Genomic DNA, 20130 nt, shown 5'->3' with positions numbered 1-20130 from the left:
TTGTGGGAGCACAGTGGTGGATAGCATTTCTGCTGTACAGATACAAAAACAACCTGTAAAATTCCTTAAAAGGTGACAACCAGCTCCCTGGAGTTCATACAAGCTGGCTCCAGGATAGAACTGATTGTCCCTCATTTATCTGGAATGGTCCCTTGTACATCAGCACTGAGCGTGTCACTGATAGAAACCTTGTTAAGACAAAATAATAGCCCTCAAGTACCCTTCCTTTAAAGTTAGCTATGAATACATCAGCTTGTCGTCTATTCTCAAGAATTAGCTCTACTGTCCTCTAAGACGTGCTCATTCTCAAGTGTCTAGGACCAATGATTAGATTCTCAGTAGTGACTTGGCCCTGCTTACGTTGTTATGACAGTAAGGAGCTTTTTGCCTCCAAACCCGGAGCGTGGAGCCATGAAAGTGGGAGCAGGAGGCTGGTGTGAGCTTCTCTCACCCAGGGAGGCTGATCTACCCACCCCGGGAGGCACAGGGAGGCAAAGCGGGCTCTTTCACTTGTTAAGTAGTTCCCAGGTGCTGAAGTGAGATGCCTGGCAGATAGGCTCCCTGCTCTGTTGGGATGAGGGGGTCCCTTCCAGGGCTCTGCTTTTGGGAAAGGACTTTGTGGTGTGGAAAGGAGGCTTCCACGGTCTCATGGCTAGGTTTCCCCTGTGTGTTGTTTCTATTTATTGCACTCTTGGCCACAGTTCTCCTAAGGTCCAGATCTGTCCATTCCCAGAGTAATCATTTACAAGTTAATAGCTAGTAGCCGAGCAAGTCTAGTGTGAAACCAGCCAACCCTCCAGCAAGTTTCAGAGTTGAGCACATATCGCACACCTTGATCCGAGCGAGAGAAAAATGTCAGGTTCTTGTGAACTGCAGGAGGCAGAGAATTTCTTTGGAAAATGGGCTGCTAGCCAGTCTCAGTGGACTGCTGCACATTCTCCTTCTCCCCATGGTTCCAATGTGTTTTGACCCTAATGGTTCCTATGTTGGAAGCTTAGTCCTTAGTGTGGTGGTGCCTTTAAGAGGCGGGGCCTAGTGTGAGATGATTGGGTCATTAGGGACCCAGCCCTGGGAAGGGGTTAAGGTAGTTTTCTTAGGATCTCCATTATCTCTCAGGAGAGTGAGTTGTTCTAAAAGAAGGAGTTGGACCCTGAATCTCTCTCTGGCTTCCTGTCTCACCATTGTGATGGGTAGTGCAAGTATTCCCAATGTCATGCCCCCATCCACCATGAGAACTTTGTTGGAGGCCAAATAGATGGGTCTGCTTCATCTTGGACATTCGGACTCCAGAGATGTGAGCTAAATAAATATCTTTTCTTTATAAAGTTTCCAGCCTCGGGTAGTTTGTCATAACAGCTTGCTATCTTGTTTTAATAATAGAGGACTATGGTCTTTTATGTGAAACCCATGGGTTAGATATGTATAGATTCATAATTTCTCAGGTTTCAGAATGATAACACTGCTCTTGTGATATAACTTTGAATTACTCCTAGTGGACTTGGGGTACTGTCTATAATTAAACCCACTTATATTTTCTAGCAAAACATAAATATTCATATGAAGTGGGATAAACAAGACTACATACCTTCATGTCAGCTCATCTTAGGTAATTTTTATCACTAAGAATTAATTTATTTATTTTGAAGACTGTTTTTTAAAAATACCTTTATTTTACTAATTTATTTATTTTTTGTGGTGCTAAGGATCAAACCCAGTGCCTCACATATACTAGGTAAGTGCTCTACCACCCAGCTACAACTGCAGGCCCAAGAATTATTTTAATGACTAGATTTTCAGGGCTTTTTATACTTAAAGTGTTCAGATTAAGGGAGTACAGGTCTGTAATGGTCTTCAGCATCTTCTTGATGCATTAACAAGTGTGTATACATAATGTTTTCTTGATGCCTGTTTAATTTTATTTACTGGAAGCTCCTTATTCCTATATTAACCCCAGAGAGGCATTGGCCATGTTTTGCTCAGGTCTTGCTTTCGACCTAGGCTTTTGCACTGGGCAAGTTAGATTTCTAAGGGATGATGGAGAAGTGACTGCCACTCTCGTGACCCTTTTACATCACAGACAGACTTGGTAACCGCTTGCTTGTTTCTACCAGCCTTCTCGTCCACTTATTAACTCAGCACAGCTTTGCAATTTTACTTTCTGAGGCTACTAAAGATCCTTGTACCTGAAGAATCAAATGAAAGTACAAGAATGAAGATCAGGAGCTGCACATAAAGAGAAGACGGGAAGAACACCAAGCTTAGCTTTGAACTTGTAGGAAGAGCCTTGATTAACGCTGGACTAGACACCCACGAAAAACACCACTTCCTCTTAAATCTCTCATAATCTCCTAGAAATCAGACTTCAAAGATCCAAGGTGCAAAAAGTCATCTAGGATGCTGTCCAGCCTCAAAGAAGTCCACAAAGACTGGAGCTGGAAGACAAGTGGGCGGGAACACAAGTGCCTTGTGTGGAGAGGATATACTAACACCAACAACACACCAAAGACTGGAATGGCACAAAGTTGCAAGGAGAGGAAGTCCCCAGAGACACCAGCAGGGTGAGACCCATGAAGGGAAGAAAGAGGCAGGCATATGCAGTTTTTAGACTGTAATTTATTGCCTAGTACAAGGATAAAAGCTACCCACTAATGCATTTATTTTAGAAAGTTAAATTTCACATGCGTGCTACTAAAATACCAAAAGCCATACATAACGTCTGACCCATGCTGCCACCTCATATGGCAAATTCTTACATGGCAGCTTAAAAAAGATTGTTTGACTGGTCCAGTGTCCTACAGTCAGGAGACTTTTTTGTCTCACATATTGAGTTTCCAATGTCTCTCACACTTCCTCCTTTTCAGATGCACAAAAGGTTTTTGTAAAGTTTCTCTTGGTTTTATTGCTGGCAGCTACAGAAACCATGCCACATGCCTGGTGTAGAGTTATAGGGTGTGATTTTCTTTTGACTAGTGTCTTCAGAACTTCTGGGTTTTAAAATACAGCTATGAGAATTTCCATGGGAGTTGTAAATGAAAACCTGTACTAATTCAAACTCTTTACTGGACTAGTTATGTCTGAGATTGGTAGACTGGTGCTGCTGCAGCGTTCTGAGAGCCCCTCCTCAGACATGCCCCAGGGTCCCCGGAGCTCCCCGACTTCCATTTAGGCGTTCGGAGTTCTACCGGGGCGGGGTCTGGCCTGAAAACCATTTCCTGTACCCTAAAACTATATACACCTCAGGGAGAACACTTGTAGATGTAAAAGCTTAGGAAACGTGGCTGGGACTTTCACTGGGGGCCGGGAGGCGCTCTTCCAAGGCAAGGACATGGAATACAATCCCCACTTGTCAGTTGACTCGCTTTTGGGCCAATTGTCTTCTATACAAAACAAGTACCCAGCTCCTTATGTGTCTGCTAAGACCGCCAGGTAAAGCACAGGATCACTGCACGGCCCCTGCAGTCACTGGCTAGCCCCCACGGTGCCGGAGGCGCTGGTCACCGCGCGGGGTGCCCCGGGCGCAGCGCCGCCTCCAGCAGGGGGCGAGCTCCTCCCACCGTCGTCTTGCTGGACTGGCCTTCCCCGCGGTTTGGGTGGGGATTCCGGGGGATTCCTCGCCAGGGGTGGGGCTGGCCCGAGGAGGGGTGGGCTCCGATGCCTGCTAGGAGAGTGTCCCGCGCCCCCTGCTCGCGCCCAGGCGGGCCCCGGTGCAGGCCCAGGTTCGGGCGGGCCGGGAGGCGTCCGTGCGCCGCCAGCTCGGGGGGGGGGGCGCGCCCTCGAACCCCGGCGCGCCGCGCGCCCCGAACGCAGAGACAATGCGGCGCGCGGCGGCCAGGAGCGGCTGGCGGGCCGGGGCGCGCACCGCCTTCCTTCCTGCAGGCTCCGCTTCCCGGCGGCGCGGCGGCGGCGAGCGCGCCCATTGGCGGCCCGGCCCTCCGCGCCGCCCCGCCCCGCGCCCGGCCGGCCGCCGCCCCCGGCCCGGACCCGCCCCTCTCCGCGGGAGGCGATCGGGGCCCACGGCTGGGTGGCGGGCAGTTCCCGCCGGCTCTGCGCGCCCGCCTCGGGGCTCGCTCGGAGAGGACGCGGCGGCGGACGCAGCAGCCCTCGGCGCGCGCGGGCGGACGGCCGGGCCGAGCTGCGGGGCCGCGCCGCCCCTGCTCCCGCGGCCCGCCCGCGCCCTGCGGCGGCGGATCCCGCGCTGCGCTCCCTTTGTCCGCGGGCCGGAGCGGCGGCGGCGCCCGAGCGCTCGGCGATCGGAGCCCGCGGCGGCGGCTAAGGCGGCGGCTCCCCCGCGGCCGGCCGCCCGCGCGCCGCGGCGATGCCGGACCAGATCTCCGTGTCGGAATTCGTGGCCGAGACCCTCGAGGACTACAAGGCGCCCACGGCCTCCAGCTTCACCACCCGCACGGCCCACTGCCGGAACACGGTGGCGGCCATCGAGGAGGTGAGTGGCGGCCTCGCGGGCGGTCGGCTTGGCCGCAGGTACCGCGGCGCGCGCCCCGGGCCGACCCCGCCCGCGGCCCGCGCCCTCCCGCCGCTGCGCCTCCACACCCGGGAAAAGTTTTTCGTGCTCCTGAGCCGGAGCGGCAGGGCCAGCCCTGCCCGGAACAGAAGCCCTTTGTTCCCGTGGAGGTGGCTCGGGGGAGAGGCCGGGTGGCCACCTTGGGCCTTTCCGAGATCCCGCGCGCCCGCCCTCCCTGCCCTCGCGGGGCTCCGCGGCGGCGTCCTCGACCCCCCGGCGCGGCCAACTTCGGCCCGGGAGTCGCGATCGGCTGCGAGCAGGGGACCCCAATGCTCGCCGCGGCCCGGGGTCGTGGGTACCCGCGCGGACCTCGCCAACTTGTCCCTGAAGTGGCCCGGTGGGGACAGCTGTGCGTCCCCGGCCGCCCGCCGCAGCCGCCCGGCGCCTCCACTCTCCGTGGGTCGGGGGGACCCGGTTGCCCAGGAAGGGTGCCCCGCCAGCCTGGCCGCCCAGCCGCCTCCGCGCCGTGCCGCAGAGGAGCGCTGCACCGCGTGCGCGGAGCCGGCGCCGTGATGTCCGGAGCCCTGATGGCCGCTCCCTGGTACCTGCGTCCCACCTGCTGGAAGTCCGGTCGCCTCCCTGCCTCTCAACCTGGGAAAGGCCTGGTTTTAGTAAACGGCTTTCAAGGTGCCAAGTCATCGCGCCGAGCTGCTAGCCTTTGGGCTCTCCAGATGCCGGGAGAGGGCACGTTGAGGAGGGCAGCAGCTTAGGCTGAGAAAGCAGCCTGCGGAGTGGGAAGGAGCAGCCCGAGAGTCCAGGGGCCATGGCCTCGCCTGGATCCTCCTTTTCCTTCCCTCCCGAACGGAATTAGAACGCTGCTCTTCCGCATCAGAGGCATTGTGTGCCAAGTGTTTGCGCTCATTATAGGTGACCGGTTTCAAGCCACACGTGTGGCAACAGTGAATTGGAACATTGCGTTTCTTTTGGCCACAATGTCAAGTTACAGCCCTAAAATTGAGTATTGTAGGTGTTTTTGAAGAAAATGCTTGGCCCACAGTGAATGGGGGTGTGTGTCACCAGTGAGTGGTCGCGTTACCCTTCCCCCTTTGAACAAAGCATCTGCTGTTAGGAATTGGTTGGAAAAAAATGTAGAATGTTTTTCCTTAGTGGAATTTTTTTTTCTTTGTAGACATAAACAGTCAATACTAGGCTAAATGAAAAATGCCAGATTCAGCATTCTGAATGTTGAAGTATGGCTAGGGTATCCTCCCTAACTCCCTATTCTCCTCCCTGTTTTTGGCAGAGAACTGCAAGTAAACCTTTGGTGGTGAGTTCTGTGATTCTCAGATCTCTTCACTACACTTTTATGAGCAGGGCTTAAAAGGATGTCTTCAGATGAGGCAGGTGGGGATGGATGGATGGAATTTTTTCTCTAGTTCCAGTTGAAAATAGGAAAATGTTAACAGTGTTTTCAAAATACATCATTAATAATACTTATGGAAATGATTGCAATCAGAAAGGTAGCAGCTATTCATTAAGGGAAGGAGCTTTGTACATGATGCCTTAAAAAAGGGCTTGATTGTATTTAAAGTTCTGTTGCCTTTTCCCCCTGTAGTTTGTCAGTTAAATATTATTAACACTGGCAGATGTTGGAAAGCCAGGCAAATAGGAGTTGCTATTAAAATTGGCATACCCCTTTTCTGATTAATTTTTCAGTAGATGAATCCAAGCCTTTTTTTTTTTTTTTGTATGCTGTGCAGGAGATTACCCTAGAGCTCAGTTACCAAGCAGATTAAAGAGAGACTGGATTTGGTCATTTTGTTAAATTGCAGGCTTGCTTCATGTTGCCATCTGAGCACAAGACTGGGTTGGAGTCTCAAACATGGAAAAATTAAAACCATTGCAGGTTTATCTCACTTTAAATAAATGTAGTATACATGCTGTGATGATGACAAGTGTGAACTTGGATTCATGGCAACATCTGAAAGTTGTTTACTTTCTGAGAGGAATCAGCATGGATTGTTTAAAAAAATGCTTTTTTCCCCAGAGCACTTAATGTTCAGTTCCATTATAAAAACTTGTTCTGTGTATGATTTAATGACAAATGATTCCCACAAAATTTTGTTTTCTGTTTTTTTGTTCATTTTGTTTTTTGATATTGGGGATTGGACCCAGAGGGTGCTTTATCCTTGAACTATGTCCCCAGCCCTTTTAAGTTTTTATTTTGAGACAGGATTTTGCTAAATCGCTTTGGTCCTTGCTAAGTTGCTGAGACTGGCTCTGAACTTGCAATCCTCTTGCCTCAGTCTCCAGAATTGCTGAGATTATGGGAGTGTGCCTCCAGGCCTGGCAATATTTTGGTTTTAAACAAGACATTTACTTTTTATACTGCACACGAGAGAGGATATTATGACATAAAGTTTTGCAGTTAACAGAAATTAAAAAAAAATAAAATTTAGGCCTATGTTTAAATGAGTTATAAAATTAGTGGATTAGTTTTAGATGAATTAACCTTTGTATATATTTATTTCCAATGGAGGTTGTGTCTGCAAAAAAGTCATTTTCCAATGGAAATGTGGCCCCCCCCCCCCCCCCCCCCCCCGCTTTGGTACTGGGTATGAAATGTGCTTTTTTGATTTGCATACCTGTAGCTGGAATATTACTAGGTACCTGGTCCCTGCCCTACGCTGCAAATGTCACATGGGTTGTCTTTAATCTGAGCCCTGCTCTGTAGAGGAGGAAATTGAGGCTGGGAGAGGTGGTTATTTGCTCAAGTTTATAGAGCTATTAAGTGGAATTTGAACCTGATTCCAAGCTATCTTCAGAAACTAAACTCTTCTCTAGCTTTAATAATCCTGCATTCTCTAAATTGCTCCTTCGTGAGGTCAATTTGGGTTCATGTTCAGACTCCAGCACTTGCAGTTTGTGAACTTGGGTGAGATACCTAACATTTTCTCATTTTCCTCAGCTTTCTAGACTGGATAATCATACCTGTCTACTTCTGAGGATTGTGGTGAACACAGCACCTATCAGACAAATAGTTTAATAAATGCTGTTTTCCAGGTCATGTTGTAGTTAATGCACAGACAGACCCTGGAGTGAGGATAGGCTTTACATGGTGGTGGGGGTGTGTGTAAAGAAGGGGACAAATGAACGAGTGCATGAGTGAATGACCACGTCACACTCACCTTTTAGCTAGTGTGCCATCTTGGCCGCAGGTGAGTGTACAGCTGTTTTCAATTTTCACTTGGCGATCACTTTCTCTGGATGAAGTAATTATTTTGCACAATTTTAGCAAACTTAGCAATGTCTGGTGTTGCAACTGGCGTCTGCCCTGTGCTTTTGGAAATAATGGAGAAAATAAGTAGTTTTGGCATAAATCTGAAGAGTGAGCTTTTTTTTCCCCCTTGGCATAAATCTGAAGAGTGAGCTTTTTTTTTCCCCCTTGGGCTCCGCCCCCCCCCCCCCCAGCCCTGTCTTAGTTTCTCTGAGCCTCTGGGAGCTTTGAAATTTTCTTAAAATATGGAAAAATTGTGTACATACTTGGATGTTCAGGTTTTTAGTTAGGCCGTCTTTATAACACCATCCATTCTCCCTTGCTTATTTGGCATTGATGCAGTTTTAAAAATAAATTTGATGTTGACTCCTTAGTATTAAAATTTAATCTATTTCCTTCCGGGGCCATAATCTCTGCTTTGTTGTCCTTGGTTACCTTGGAAATCTCATTGCTGTCATAATCACTGGGTTCTAACTGCAGGGGGACAGTGAACATCTGGGCCTCACAGACTCCCAGGGGCCCTGCTGCCCATGGGTCCAGACCCCTCCCCGCTGTTACATGGGAACCAGGCCTCAGGCTTTTTAGGCAGGACTCCGATTTTGAATTTTAGCTTTTTGTGACTTGTTTGCAAAGCGTCTTCTTCAAGTCCCAGATGGACAGATTCTGAATCTGGTGAGAGGACAGGATCTTGCCTAGTACATTCATGTTCTTGGAAGTCAGCCTCTGTGGGTCAAACCAGGCCACGTTTTTATGCTGTCCTGAAATCTGAATTTATGTATTTGGAACATTTTAAATCACTTAAACAGGGAAAGATCTTTTCAGGTGAGCTTCCCCTCCTGCTGGATGCAGGTTCTCTCTTAGGATTAATAGTCACAGTACTAATTTGGTCTAGGGAAGAAAGAGGCATCCTGTAAGCTAGTCACTGCCCTGAAGTCTTGTCAGAGTGTCTGAGAATGTCCAGGATAGTGTAGATACACACAGTTGGGAGCCCTCTAGCACACCCAGGCCTCTGAAAAGGGTCTTGTATGGTTTTTAACCATCAAGTCTTGAAACCAAACTAGTCGCCTGGGGGGTTACCACATGCTGTAGTCACCAAGGTGGTTCAGTATGGTCTTCTGTATCTGCCTTCCTACCTTGGGTAAATATTTATCCACTGAGCTGGTGGCAAACTAGGCCTCAAGATAGGATTTTCACATGCACCCAATCTGCAGAGGTCTGCTCAGGCCAAGAATTTGAAATAATCCTTGATTCTTAGGACTCCACATAGGCTGGGCATGGTGGCTCCAGAGGCTAAAACAGGAGGATTGGGAGTTCAGGGTCAGCCCCAGCAATTTAGATGTCCCCATCAACTCAGTGAGACCTTGTAAAAAGGGCTGGGGACAAGGATCAGTGGTTGACGCCTCTGGGTTCAATCCCCAGTACCAAAAAAAAAAAAAGAAAAAAAAAAAAAGACTTCGTATTGCTGGGTACAGTGTCTTTTGTCATGGATCACATATATTCTAGGCCTGCCCCACCCAAGATGATTATCTGAGATTAACATTCAGCTCCTTGGCCACACTAGTTTCATCTCAGAAGCTCAGTAGTCATACCTGGCTGATGGTGACTGTTGGACAGTGAAGATTTAGAACTTTCTCATTATTGCACAAAGTTTTATTGGTCGTTGCAGTTTGAGACCCTGGCAGTTCCAAGAATGACTTAGCAACCAGCAACATTAGCATCATCTGGGGCTTGTTAGAAGTGCAGAGCCTCAGATCCCACTCTAGACCTGAGGCAGAATCTGCATTTTCTCAGCACCCCAGGTGCATTATATGCACATGAGAGTTTGAGAGTCAGATGGGGATTCCTGGGCTGCACATCAGAGTTGCTTGGGAGGGGTTTGTGAACTGAAGGAGCCTGTCCCCACTCCCCAAAATTCTGATTGGTTTGGTTTGGGTGAGGCCTGGAGCCTTGGTATTTTAATAGGCTCATTCCAAATATGGTTGCTAATCCCTGATAAACAGATGATTATGTAATGCAATGTCAGATGGTGATCAGTGCTGTAAGGAAAAGTTATGCATAATAAGGAGATAGAAAGAGATTTTGGAGATTGGGAAACTGAAATCAGGAAAGGCCTCTCTGCAGAGGTGACATTTGAACAGTCTGGAATGCAGAGGACGCCAGCCAAGGAAGGTCTGTGAATAGGGGAACATGGGGAGAAGCCGGAGATGTGAGTGGGCTCAGAGCACGGAAGGACAGAAAGAAGGCCAACGTTCCAGAACAGGAGTGGGCAAGGGTGAGGAGGAGAGATCCCAGGGGGCAGGCAGGGCCAGATCCCACAGCCCCATCTGGCTTCGAGAGGGAACTTGGATTTTGCTGTGGTGGGATGGGAAACTGTTAAGAGGACTTTGAATGTGGAATAACATGGTCTGATTTATATTTTAAAAACTTCACAGTGGTTATTCCATGGAAAATAGACCAGCAGGGCATAAGAGAAAAGAGGAAGACTAGCTGGGGGTGGGGACCTTTTCATCATCCAGGCAAAAGGGTCTTCAGCGAGGTGGTGACAGTGCTGGTGATGAGGGGTCCATTGAGGTTGGTCGTCTGGGAAGAGCAGTGAGAACCTGCTGGCCGGTGACCGTTGCTGTGCTGGCAGTGTGGGATGAACAGCGGGGTTCCTGCCCCAAAGGAGGCCACAGCCAAGCCCAGGCCACCTGAAGAATGGGCCTTCCATTGGCCCCATGGTGTAGCTGGCACTGTCCAGTGCAGGTTCTTGTTAGAGTGGAGGCCAGCTGTGTGCTGGGCAACATGGCTGGTCTTGGAACTGGAGTCCAAGCCTAAGGGTTAACTTAGTCTTACTGCAGACCCTGGGCAGGGAGGACTGAAGCATAGCTGCGTGGGGTGGGGCCAGAGGGCACCTTGCTGCTGGCTGCTTTTCTGGGTAGATGATACAGGTGATACCTGTTGACTGTGCCTTGTACCTGGCATGCTGTCCCCACTTCAGCGCCTCCAAACACTCCTCTTTCCCTACTAAAAAGAGGTGATGCATTCCATGGTGTGACTCCGTGTAGTATGGTCTCCAGGTGGATTGACAGCCAGGCCCCTCCCACATGCTTTTCTGCCTTTATCATTTTATCATGTCAGCAGTGCTGTGGCGTAAGTGGACCGTCCATCAGAACCGCACTGCTCGGGCTGTTGTTCTTTCATAAATATATGTTGGACACCCACCACATGGCTGCAGGTGCCAGGGACATACAACAGGACAGGACCAGCTTCTTCCCCACAAGGGACTTATCTCTTGTCCGCAGCTTGTGCCACGGATCTCTCTGAGGCGCTGGTGAAGGTGGTGTATGTCTTTTCAGAAAGCTGTTTTATAATGCACAGAATAAAATACTTAAGACTTCAAAGGAAACCAATGACATTGAAATCCAGTTAGTATTTTAAAAACTTGTGTCACACTAACATCTGCTTCTTTACTAACATCAGGATTTAGCGGTGGGCCTAATAAGTGCCTTAATTGTGAAGTGCTGTGAGTGTAAGGAATACTGAGGCATTTCTCATGATGAGGTTACTGTATCTTTTGTTGGAGCTACCAACCTGTGTTACTTTCATTCATGATTGGAGAAGGTGCTGAACATCAGTTAGATGCAAATGAAGTAGAGATGTTTGTCTTTTCCAGTCCAAGTTTATGGGCCTTGAGGTTAAGATTCTTTGATTTAATTGCTTTGGGGAGTGACTGATTCTTCAGCTGTTAAGTCTTCACTTCTACTCTGTGGCCATCATGATTTGGCTCTAGGGCCTGGCTGAGGAAGGATAGTGGCATTATGAAGTAGAGAGGTGTTCTGTGCTCTGGGGGCCGGGAAGGCAGACAGGTTGGCGTCAGTGGGCCACCCTCTATCGCTTAGGGTCAGGGCCAGCAGCTTCTCTGGGCCCACGTTAGCCCGTGTGTGCGTGTTTCAGAATGCAGCAGACTTGTGGATCGGATCCCAAGGGTCTTGTAGTCAGATGGCCTTGTTAGTCTGGCATGTCATCCGCTGCCCTTGATGCTGTCGAGCAAGCTCCAGGGTGGCATGGTAGTGGATTCAAGGGCATCTTCCACCCAGGGCATTAGGGGAGCAGGAGGCCTGCGTTGTTCTCCGTGAGCTTACAGATGAGGTGACCAATGTGAAATGCTGCTGCCGCCCTGTGAGTGGGCCTGGTGTATCCTGGTGTATGTCAGTTAACGAAGGCTTTTCCCCCTCCTCTGTTCTTTCTAATATTTACTGGGTGCTTACTCCACGCTGTGCATACATTGATTATGACTTATTTAGTTATTAAAAACCCCAGAAGGGCCGGAGAATTGGGTCATTTTTCCAAGTTCACAGAGCTGGGAAGCAAGAGAGCCGAGGTTCAGATCATCCGTTTGGATGCTCGTCTGCTCTGTCTCTAGCAGCCACCAGCTCTCGAGGGCCCGTGCCTGAGAAGGCCCCAGTGTCCAGGTGGGTTTTAATTTAGAAAGTTGTGTCCATGGCGTTTCTTGAGTGGTTGCTTCTGGTAAGTCCTGGCCGCTGCTCTCCTCTCTGCCTCTTCTGTGCTCTTCCCTTCGGTCCCTCTTCCCTCTGCTCTGCTCTGAGGGACGCCCTGCCCCGCAGAGCCATGAGGGGAGGGCCTCTCCCACCTGGCGGGAGGCTGCCCTGATGACAGTGTTGTTAATGAAGGCGTCTTGCCACTTGCTGCTGGATATGGCTTTGTCAATAACATCGGGTTGATGAAGACAGTTCTCTCAAATGACAGGATCGTGGGGGAACCTCTTTGCCTAGCTTCTCAGAAGAAATCACATTATTAGACCTTTTTTCTTTTTTTTTTTTTTTTTAACAATAATGACTACAGTAGCTGACATTACTTTGAGCCTTGATTTGTGTTAAGACTGTACAGTGTCTTAAGATTGATTATTTGATTCTCTTAATCCTATGAGACGTCCAAAGTTTCCCTGCTTCATAAAGAAACAGCGGTTCAGATGAGTGACTGCAGGTCTTCTGTCCACAGCCAGCAGGTGATAGAGTGGTGTCCTCCAGGTCCTCTTCCTGTTGGTCATTAATGCCCCTCTGCCAGTCTCCTGCCAGGGTCTCTTCCCCTGTGGAGATTCTCTGACTTAGGGTAAGTTGTGATTGCATACCTCCAGGGTCATCAAATACTAACCCCTGGGAGGCACTTAACTTTAGAGGTGTTTATTGAGTGACTGTAACTGCCAGGAAGTGAGTTCAAAGAACAGGGCTAGCCCCTAGGGCTGAGGGTTGGAGCATACTCTCCCACTGGGCAGCCTGCAGTGGTGATCAGACCTGCAGAGTGTTCCCTGGGTGTCAGCAAGTCTGTGTTTGGAGAGGTGGCCCTAAAGAGTGAGTCATGGCTCTGCATGTCTAGGCAGACCCTGGCAGAGAGGAGGCAGCCCTCTGCTCCAGACCTCGGAGGGATTTGGAGAGGACAAGAGAATGTTTAAGTCCTTGTACTGTGTTCCCCTGGCAGTCCTCATCTGCCACTGAGCAGCTCCTGGGCCCGAGAGGTGACTCCTAGCCAGCTCCTGTATAACATGGAGGGTGGATCACAGGAGCTCCAGCTCTCTGCTCTGCAGCCCAGTCACCTTTTCTTGATACTCTTTACTTTTTCTGACCATCTCCTTCTCTGCGTTTCTCTTTATCTTGGCTTTTTATATTCATACTTCTAAAGAAGTTAGAGAAGACAATGAACTTTCCCCACTCCTGTGTCCCCCCCCCCCGCCCCGCCCTGTTTAGCTTTCCCCAAATACATCCCTGGAGTATGGGTGGTCAGTTGGAGGTGGAGTGCCACCAGCACGGTGCTGGTTTCAGTTTGGGACAAATGGAGCTGTGTTGTCTGTAGTGTTCTTTGCAGTCTTTGGCCTCTTGACTAAGGTGGAAAGCAGGCCCTAGATGGTCTCAGGGATTCGTGGTCAGGAAATGGCCTGGATGGCTCCTCACTGGAGGATGTGCACCCTGCAGGAAGCAGCGACCTTCAATGCACCCTGTGGGTCCTCTTGGTTGTTGAAGGAGTGCAAGACACTAGCCAGGGGGTTAGGAGAGCTGGGTTCCAGTTCTAACCTGGCCTTCACCTGCTGTGTGACCTTGGGCCTTCTCTACATTGGGATTTGAAGTAGGTACTCTCTGGCCACCCTCCCCACCCTGAACACTCCATAATTCTTTGTGTCACATACATTTGAAAAGGCTCTGGAATAAATGCTTGAAATAAAAATGAGTAAGCAGTGGTTAGTTTAATAGTCGGAGAAGGTTATGTAGGTGCTAAATCCTGTTTTTAAGTTCAAGTATTTGTTTTTTTAAATCTTTCTATGGCTTCCTGAGTACTTTGTTGTTGTTTGTTTCTTTTTAAAAAGTTGAGATTTAATTCACAAACCATCAGATTCATACTTGTAAAGAATCCAACTCTCTGATTTTTAGTGTACCCACAGTGGTGTAGCCACCAGCACTGTTAAGTCACAGAACATTTCACGACAACACAGAGACCCCATACCTGTTAGCAATCACTCCCCTTCCCCACAGCTACTCATCTCCCTCCTGTCTGTGGGGACTTGCCTGTTGTGGGCATTTCATTTATGAAGTCATGTGATGTGCAACTTTTTGTGCTTGGCTTCTTTTATGTAGCCCAGAGCTCTCCAGGATGTAGCATGAATCTGGACTCTCTCTCTCTCTCTCTGTCTCTCTCTTTTTTTTTTTTTTTTGATACTGGGGATTGAACCCAGGCACTGAACCACTGAGTCACATCCCCATATTTTATTTAGAGACAGGGTCTTGCTAAGTTGCTGAGGCTGGCTTTGAAGTTGTGAAGCTCCTGCCTTAACCTTCCAGCCACTGGGATAACAGGCATGCACCACTGTGCCCAGCTTTCCCTGCCTTTTTATGGCTGGGTAACATTTTATTGGATGGTATAGCACATTTTACTTACCGTATGTCAGTTGATGGGCCTTTGGATCATTTCTGCTTTGGGTCTGTTTTAAATAATGCTATGAAATTTCTGTGCAAGGCTTTGTGTGGACACTTATTTTCACTTCTCTTGGGTGTATAACTAGGAGTGGAAGTGCTGAATCATACAGTAACTATATTTCACTTTTTTGAGGAACCGCCAGATGGCTTTCCATAATGATCGCACCCCTTCACGTGCCCCCCTGTGGCATGTGAAGGTTCCAGTTTCTCCTTATCCTTGTCAACACTTGCAGTTGTCTGTCCTTTGATCATGCCCGTCCCAGTGGTATTTCACTGTGGGTTTGTTGGATTTGCATGTTGAGTGCCGTTCCGTGTGCCTGTTGCTGTTTGTGTCCCCCTTGGAGAGGAATATCTATTCGGATGGGGAGCCCATTTTTATATTGGGTTGCTTGTCTTTTTATTGTTGAATTGCAAGTGTACTTCAGGCATTCTGGACGCTAGGCCCTAAACAGATAGTTTGCAAGTATTTTCTCCCGTCTTCTGGATTGTCTTTTCACTTACTTGGTTCCTTCAAAACACACACACAAAATTATTTTTTGATGAAGCTGTTTATCTTTTGGTTGCTTTTGCTTGGCTGTTAAGTCTAAGAAACTCTTCCCTCATAAGGTCCCAAGACCGATGCCTGTGTTTTCAGGTTTTGGCTCTCGCATTCAGGTGTACTCCCTTTTGAGTTAACCTATGTTAACTGCATATCCAGTTGTCCTGGCACCATGAGTTGGAAAGATTGCTCTTTCCCCTTGAGTGCTGTGTGTCTTCTACCAAAATCAGTTGGTCTTTGGTGTGTGGCTTTATTTCTTGAGTCTTGATTCTGTGATTGACCTTTCTGTCTTTTCTGTGAGAGAACCAGAGTCCCCACTATCGTAGGTTAGGGTGAGTGTTGAAATGGGAAGTGGGAGGCCTCCAAGTTTGTCTTTCATTTCAGGAATATGTTGGTCCTCCTCCGTCTCTCACATTTCCATCCGATCAACTTCGATTCCTGGAAAAAAAAATCCAGCTAGGATTCTTATGGGGTGGTGTGGAATCTATAGATCAATCTGGGGAGTGTAGACATCTTAATAAACCGTCTCAACATCCTTTAATCTATGAACTTGGGATGTTTCTTCACTTATTTAAGTCTTTCATTTAAAAAATGTACTTTGTTAAATTTATTCCTAAATACTTTATTCTTTTTGCTATTGTGAACGAGATTATTTTCTTGATTTTATTTCTGGATCGTCCGTTGTTAGGGTCTAGAAATACAGTTAGTTTTGGTAATTGATACATCAGAGACGGCCTTATTCATTCCTTGACGAGATGGCTGCCTCTCTTGCCTAATTGCTGGTTCAGTTCCTAATCATGTTCAAGAGCCTAATGATGGGCGCAGAAGAGAGGCTTTCCCTAACCACTGTACCAAAACAGCTGTTTTTATGTACAGCTGGAATTCCTCAGACTTACTTGATCTGCTTTACTCCCCCTAGTTGGGGAAGTTTTGCCCACTGTCTGTCTGCGGAGGGAGTGAGTGGCGACGTGTCTGGCATTGGTAGGTGGGTTTCACTTGGCTGTAGTGTTGGGGTCACCTGAGGCTTCACAGTTCAGCAGGAGCTGCCCCTGTGTCCCTGCGACCCCAGCTCCTCACCACTGTTGCTCCTGCAGCTGTTTGATAGCCTCTTTGGTAAGCATCCCCTTGATTTGTTCCCCATGGACAGCCACTCAGGTTTTGACTGGAGGTAATTGTTGAAATTCCTGGTTTTCTTCTCACCTTGTAAATGGTTTGCTTTTTTTTTTTTTTTTTTTTTGACAAATAGGAGGAGGCATGTTCACAGTGGGAGCAGCGCGGTCGTCAGAACCCTAGGTTTTGTACGCTGTGACTGCAGCTCGACAGTTGCAAGCTTTAGACCTGGAAGAGGTCTGCTGGGTCCTTTCCCAGCAGGGAGAGCCCTGGATGCGAATGTTGGGAGGCAGGATGGCGCACTGCCGGTCCATGTCCTTTCTGTCCCACTCCTGGCCCACCTTCTCTTTGGGGACAGGATACTAAGCTGCAGTCTAAGTAGCACCTGAAGACCCCGTTTCTCATCCACTGTGCCCTTTCCTTCCCTGCATTTCCTCTCAACTCTACATTTCCAGACTCTCTGGGCCCATATTTTCTTTTTAAAGAAGCTGCCCCTCCAGAGAGGTCTTGGGAGTGGGCTGCAGTTTGGGATTTCAGGCAGAGGCCTCCGCCGTCTCTCAGGCCACACATGTAAGCTGCTGTTGTCAATGACATTGAACGCTGGCCTCCTTTCCTACTGTCCGGCTTCAGTTTTCCAAATCAGGGCTTATTCTAGCTTTTCAGGTGATTTATTATCTTCTATAGCAACATTGGAAGAAGCTTAATTTTTGAAGTGTACAGTTTTCTTCTTTATGGTCAGACTAAAGGAGGTTCCATTGATCTTATGACAAAATGGCTTTAGTCATCACTAATATGACGGCTCTTCAGGGGCCCTGCTTTATTTGCTCTTTTAATTTATGAACCTCCTTGGGTCTGTCAAGCCACTTGTACCCTAAGCCAGTGAGGCCTGCTCTGTCACATCAGGGCTTTATTTGGCCTCTAATACGATGTGAACTGCTATAGGGTTCTGCTAGATGTGGCTTTGAGTAAGGAGTGGTAGGGTCAGCAAATGAGTGTTCCGGAAATTTGTTTTTGCTGTTTTTCCAAAGGAAAATGTACTGTGAGCTCACAAAAGCCGTCAATCATAAGGTATGCCTGAGTGCTTGGGAGTCGGCAAAGACCTCCAACGCGAGGGAAGGAGCCCTGGACAGCTTGTGTGGTTTCTCGGTAGGTCGGACGCTTGGTGTCCTCGGCTCCCAGAAGAGACCACAGGGAACAGGAGAGCAGCAAGTGGGGGGAGGAAGAGAGGAACCAGAGCAGTGCTGAGCGGCGGGGACCCTCTGCAGGAGTCCCTGAGGGCCTCACTCGGCCACAGCCAGCCTCTCTACGTGGGTCTAGCTCCGTGGTAGGTGCTGGCCTAGTGCGATGAGACCCTGGTTTTGGTCCCCGCACAACAGTGACAACACCACCAGGATCCTCTCTGCCTTGGTGGGCCGCGAGGCATGTGGCTCACTAAGGAAAGTTCCCACAAACGTAGTTTCTGAATTCTGCTGTGATTTTGGTGACTTGAGTTCATTGAGAAAATGAGTGCACGTGGGCAGCCTCTTCCCGGGGCTTGGCCCATGGGGGCTTCAGGGTGTCTGAGGGTGGAGCTTGGCTCTGGCAGAATGACACGGGACGTGTGGCCTTCTGTGAGGATGAGCCTTGGCGTGTGGGCATCTGCGCTGAGTGCCAGGACAGGGAGGGCAAGTGCGGCCCCTGGCTGGCCTCACGGTGCCCGGGCACTCCCAGACCCGGAGTGCTCCTGTGCGTGCACTCCCTAGTTTCCATGTGGGGTCCCCCGTCCGCCCTAGAGCCTGGGGTGAGGACGCGGAGCCCACCTGCCCAACGCGGAGCCCAGCGCTGGGTTCTCAGAAGATGTTTCTTGACCGTCAGGTCCAGGCAGCCCGACTTTGTGAGCTCATGACTTTCCTTTAAAAGGTTGCTGAATATTTGGAAATAAATCATTTTGGTTGGCAAAATCAAGGTTGTCATGTCATCCTTTGAAACAATTGGACAGAAAAATCTTGTAAGAATTATTGAAGTGTCTGCTCTATACAGCTTCCTAATTAATATCTAATTTCTTCTTTGAAAAATATATTGAAGTGTCTGTTCAGTTCCCATTTATTGATTTGTTTTGGTGTTAAATTTGTTGATTCTTTATATATCCTAGAGATGAATGCTTTATTGGAGGTGCATGTGGTAAAGCTTTTCTCCCAGTCTATAGGCTCTCTCCTCACGATATTGTTTCCTTCGCTGAGAAGAAGCTTTTTAATTTGAATCCATCCCACTTATTGATTCTTGATTTTACTTCTTGCACTTTAGGAGTCTTGTTAAGGAGATCAGTTCCTAGTCCAACGTGGTGAAGATTTGAGCCTATTTTTTCTTCTATTAGGTGCAGGGTCTCTGTTCTAGTGCCTAAGTCTTTGATCCACTTTGAGTTTTGTGCAGGGTGAGAGATAGAAGTTTAATTTCATTTTGCTACATATGGATTTCCAGTTTTGCCAGCACCATTTGTTGAATAGGCTCTCTTTTCTCCAGTGAATGTTTTTGACACCCTTGATAACTGTATTTATGGGGGTGTGTCTCTGTGTCGTCTATTTTGTACCATTGGTCTACAAGTCTGTTTTGGTGCCAATACCATGCTGTTTTGTTACTACAGCTCTCTAGTATAGTTTAAGGTCTGGTATTGTGATGCCTCCTTTTCTTGCTAAGGATTGCTTTAGCTATTCTGGGTCTTTTATTTTTCCAAATAAATTTCATGATTGGTTTTTCTGTTTCTGTGAAGAATATCATTGGGATTTTAATAGGAATTGTATTAAATCTGTATAGCGCTTTGAGTAGTATGGCCATTTTGACAATATTAATTCTGTCCGTCCAGGAGCACGGGAGATGTTTCCATCTTCTGAGGTTTCTTCAATTTCTTTCTTTAGTGTTCTATAGTTTTTCATTGTAGAGGTCTTTCACCTCTTTTGTTAGATTGATTCCCAGGTATTTTATTTTTATTTTTTGAGGCTATTGTGATTGGGGTAGTTTTCCTAATTTCTCTTTCAGCGGATTCATCACTGATGTACAGGAATGCGTTTGATTTATGGGTGTTGATTTTATATCCTGCTACTTGGATCTTCTAGATATAGAATCATGTCATCAGCAAATAGAGACAGTTAGTTCTCCTTTACCTATGTGTACCCCTTTAATTTCTTTCTTTTGCCTAATTGCTCTGGCCAGAGTTTCAAGGGTGATGTTGAATAGAAGTGGTGAAAGAGGACATCCTTGTCTTCTTTCAGTTTTTAGTGGGAATGCTTTCAGTTTTTCTCCATTTAGAATTATGCTAGTATAATTGATTTAACAAATATATGAAAAAGTGTCCAACATCTCTAGCAATTAGAGAAATGCAAATAAAACTACTCTAAGATTTCATCTCACTCCTGTCAGAATGGCAATCATCAAGAACACAGGCAACAATAAATGTTGGCGAGGATGTGGTGAAAAAGGTACACTCATACATTGCTAGTGGGACTGCAAATTGGTGTAGCCACTATGGAAAGCGGTATGGAGATTCCTCAGAAAACTGGGAATGGAACCACCATTTGACACAGCGATCCCTCTCCTTGGTTTACCCAAAGGACTTAAAAATCAGCATACTGTAGTGACAGAGCTATATCAATGTTTATAGCAGCTCAATTCACAATAGCTAGACAATAGAACCAACCTAGGTGTCCCTCAAGAGATGAACGGATAAAGAAAATGTGGTATATATACTCAATGGAATATTACTCAGCTTTAAAGAAGAGTGAAATTATGGCATACACTAGTAAATAGT

At 47.9% G+C, this 20130-nt stretch overlaps 1 protein-coding gene across 2 annotated transcripts in view; it reads left to right on the top strand.

The window, feature by feature from the left end:
* Positions 1–4056: 4056 nt before the first annotated feature.
* The window catches only part of ASAP2 (ArfGAP with SH3 domain, ankyrin repeat and PH domain 2), a 157319-nt gene continuing 141245 nt past the window's right edge, over positions 4057–20130 (top strand). Inside the window, exon 1 of one of the 2 annotated variants that reach the window (XM_081264242.1) lies at positions 4057–4441. In XM_081264242.1, the coding sequence (XP_081120368.1) occupies positions 4316–4441 (126 nt within the window). In that variant the 5' untranslated portion in view covers positions 4057–4315. The remainder of the gene's footprint in view (positions 4442–20130) is intronic. The other variant, XM_081264243.1, reaches the window with a different exon arrangement.

Source organism: Spermophilus citellus, assembly GCF_964194105.1.
Source record: "Spermophilus citellus genome assembly, chromosome: 13".
Classification (NCBI taxonomy): domain Eukaryota; kingdom Metazoa; phylum Chordata; class Mammalia; order Rodentia; family Sciuridae; genus Spermophilus; species Spermophilus citellus.
Note: the sequence above shows the minus strand (reverse complement) of the source record. Positions and strands in the feature narration are given on the sequence as shown.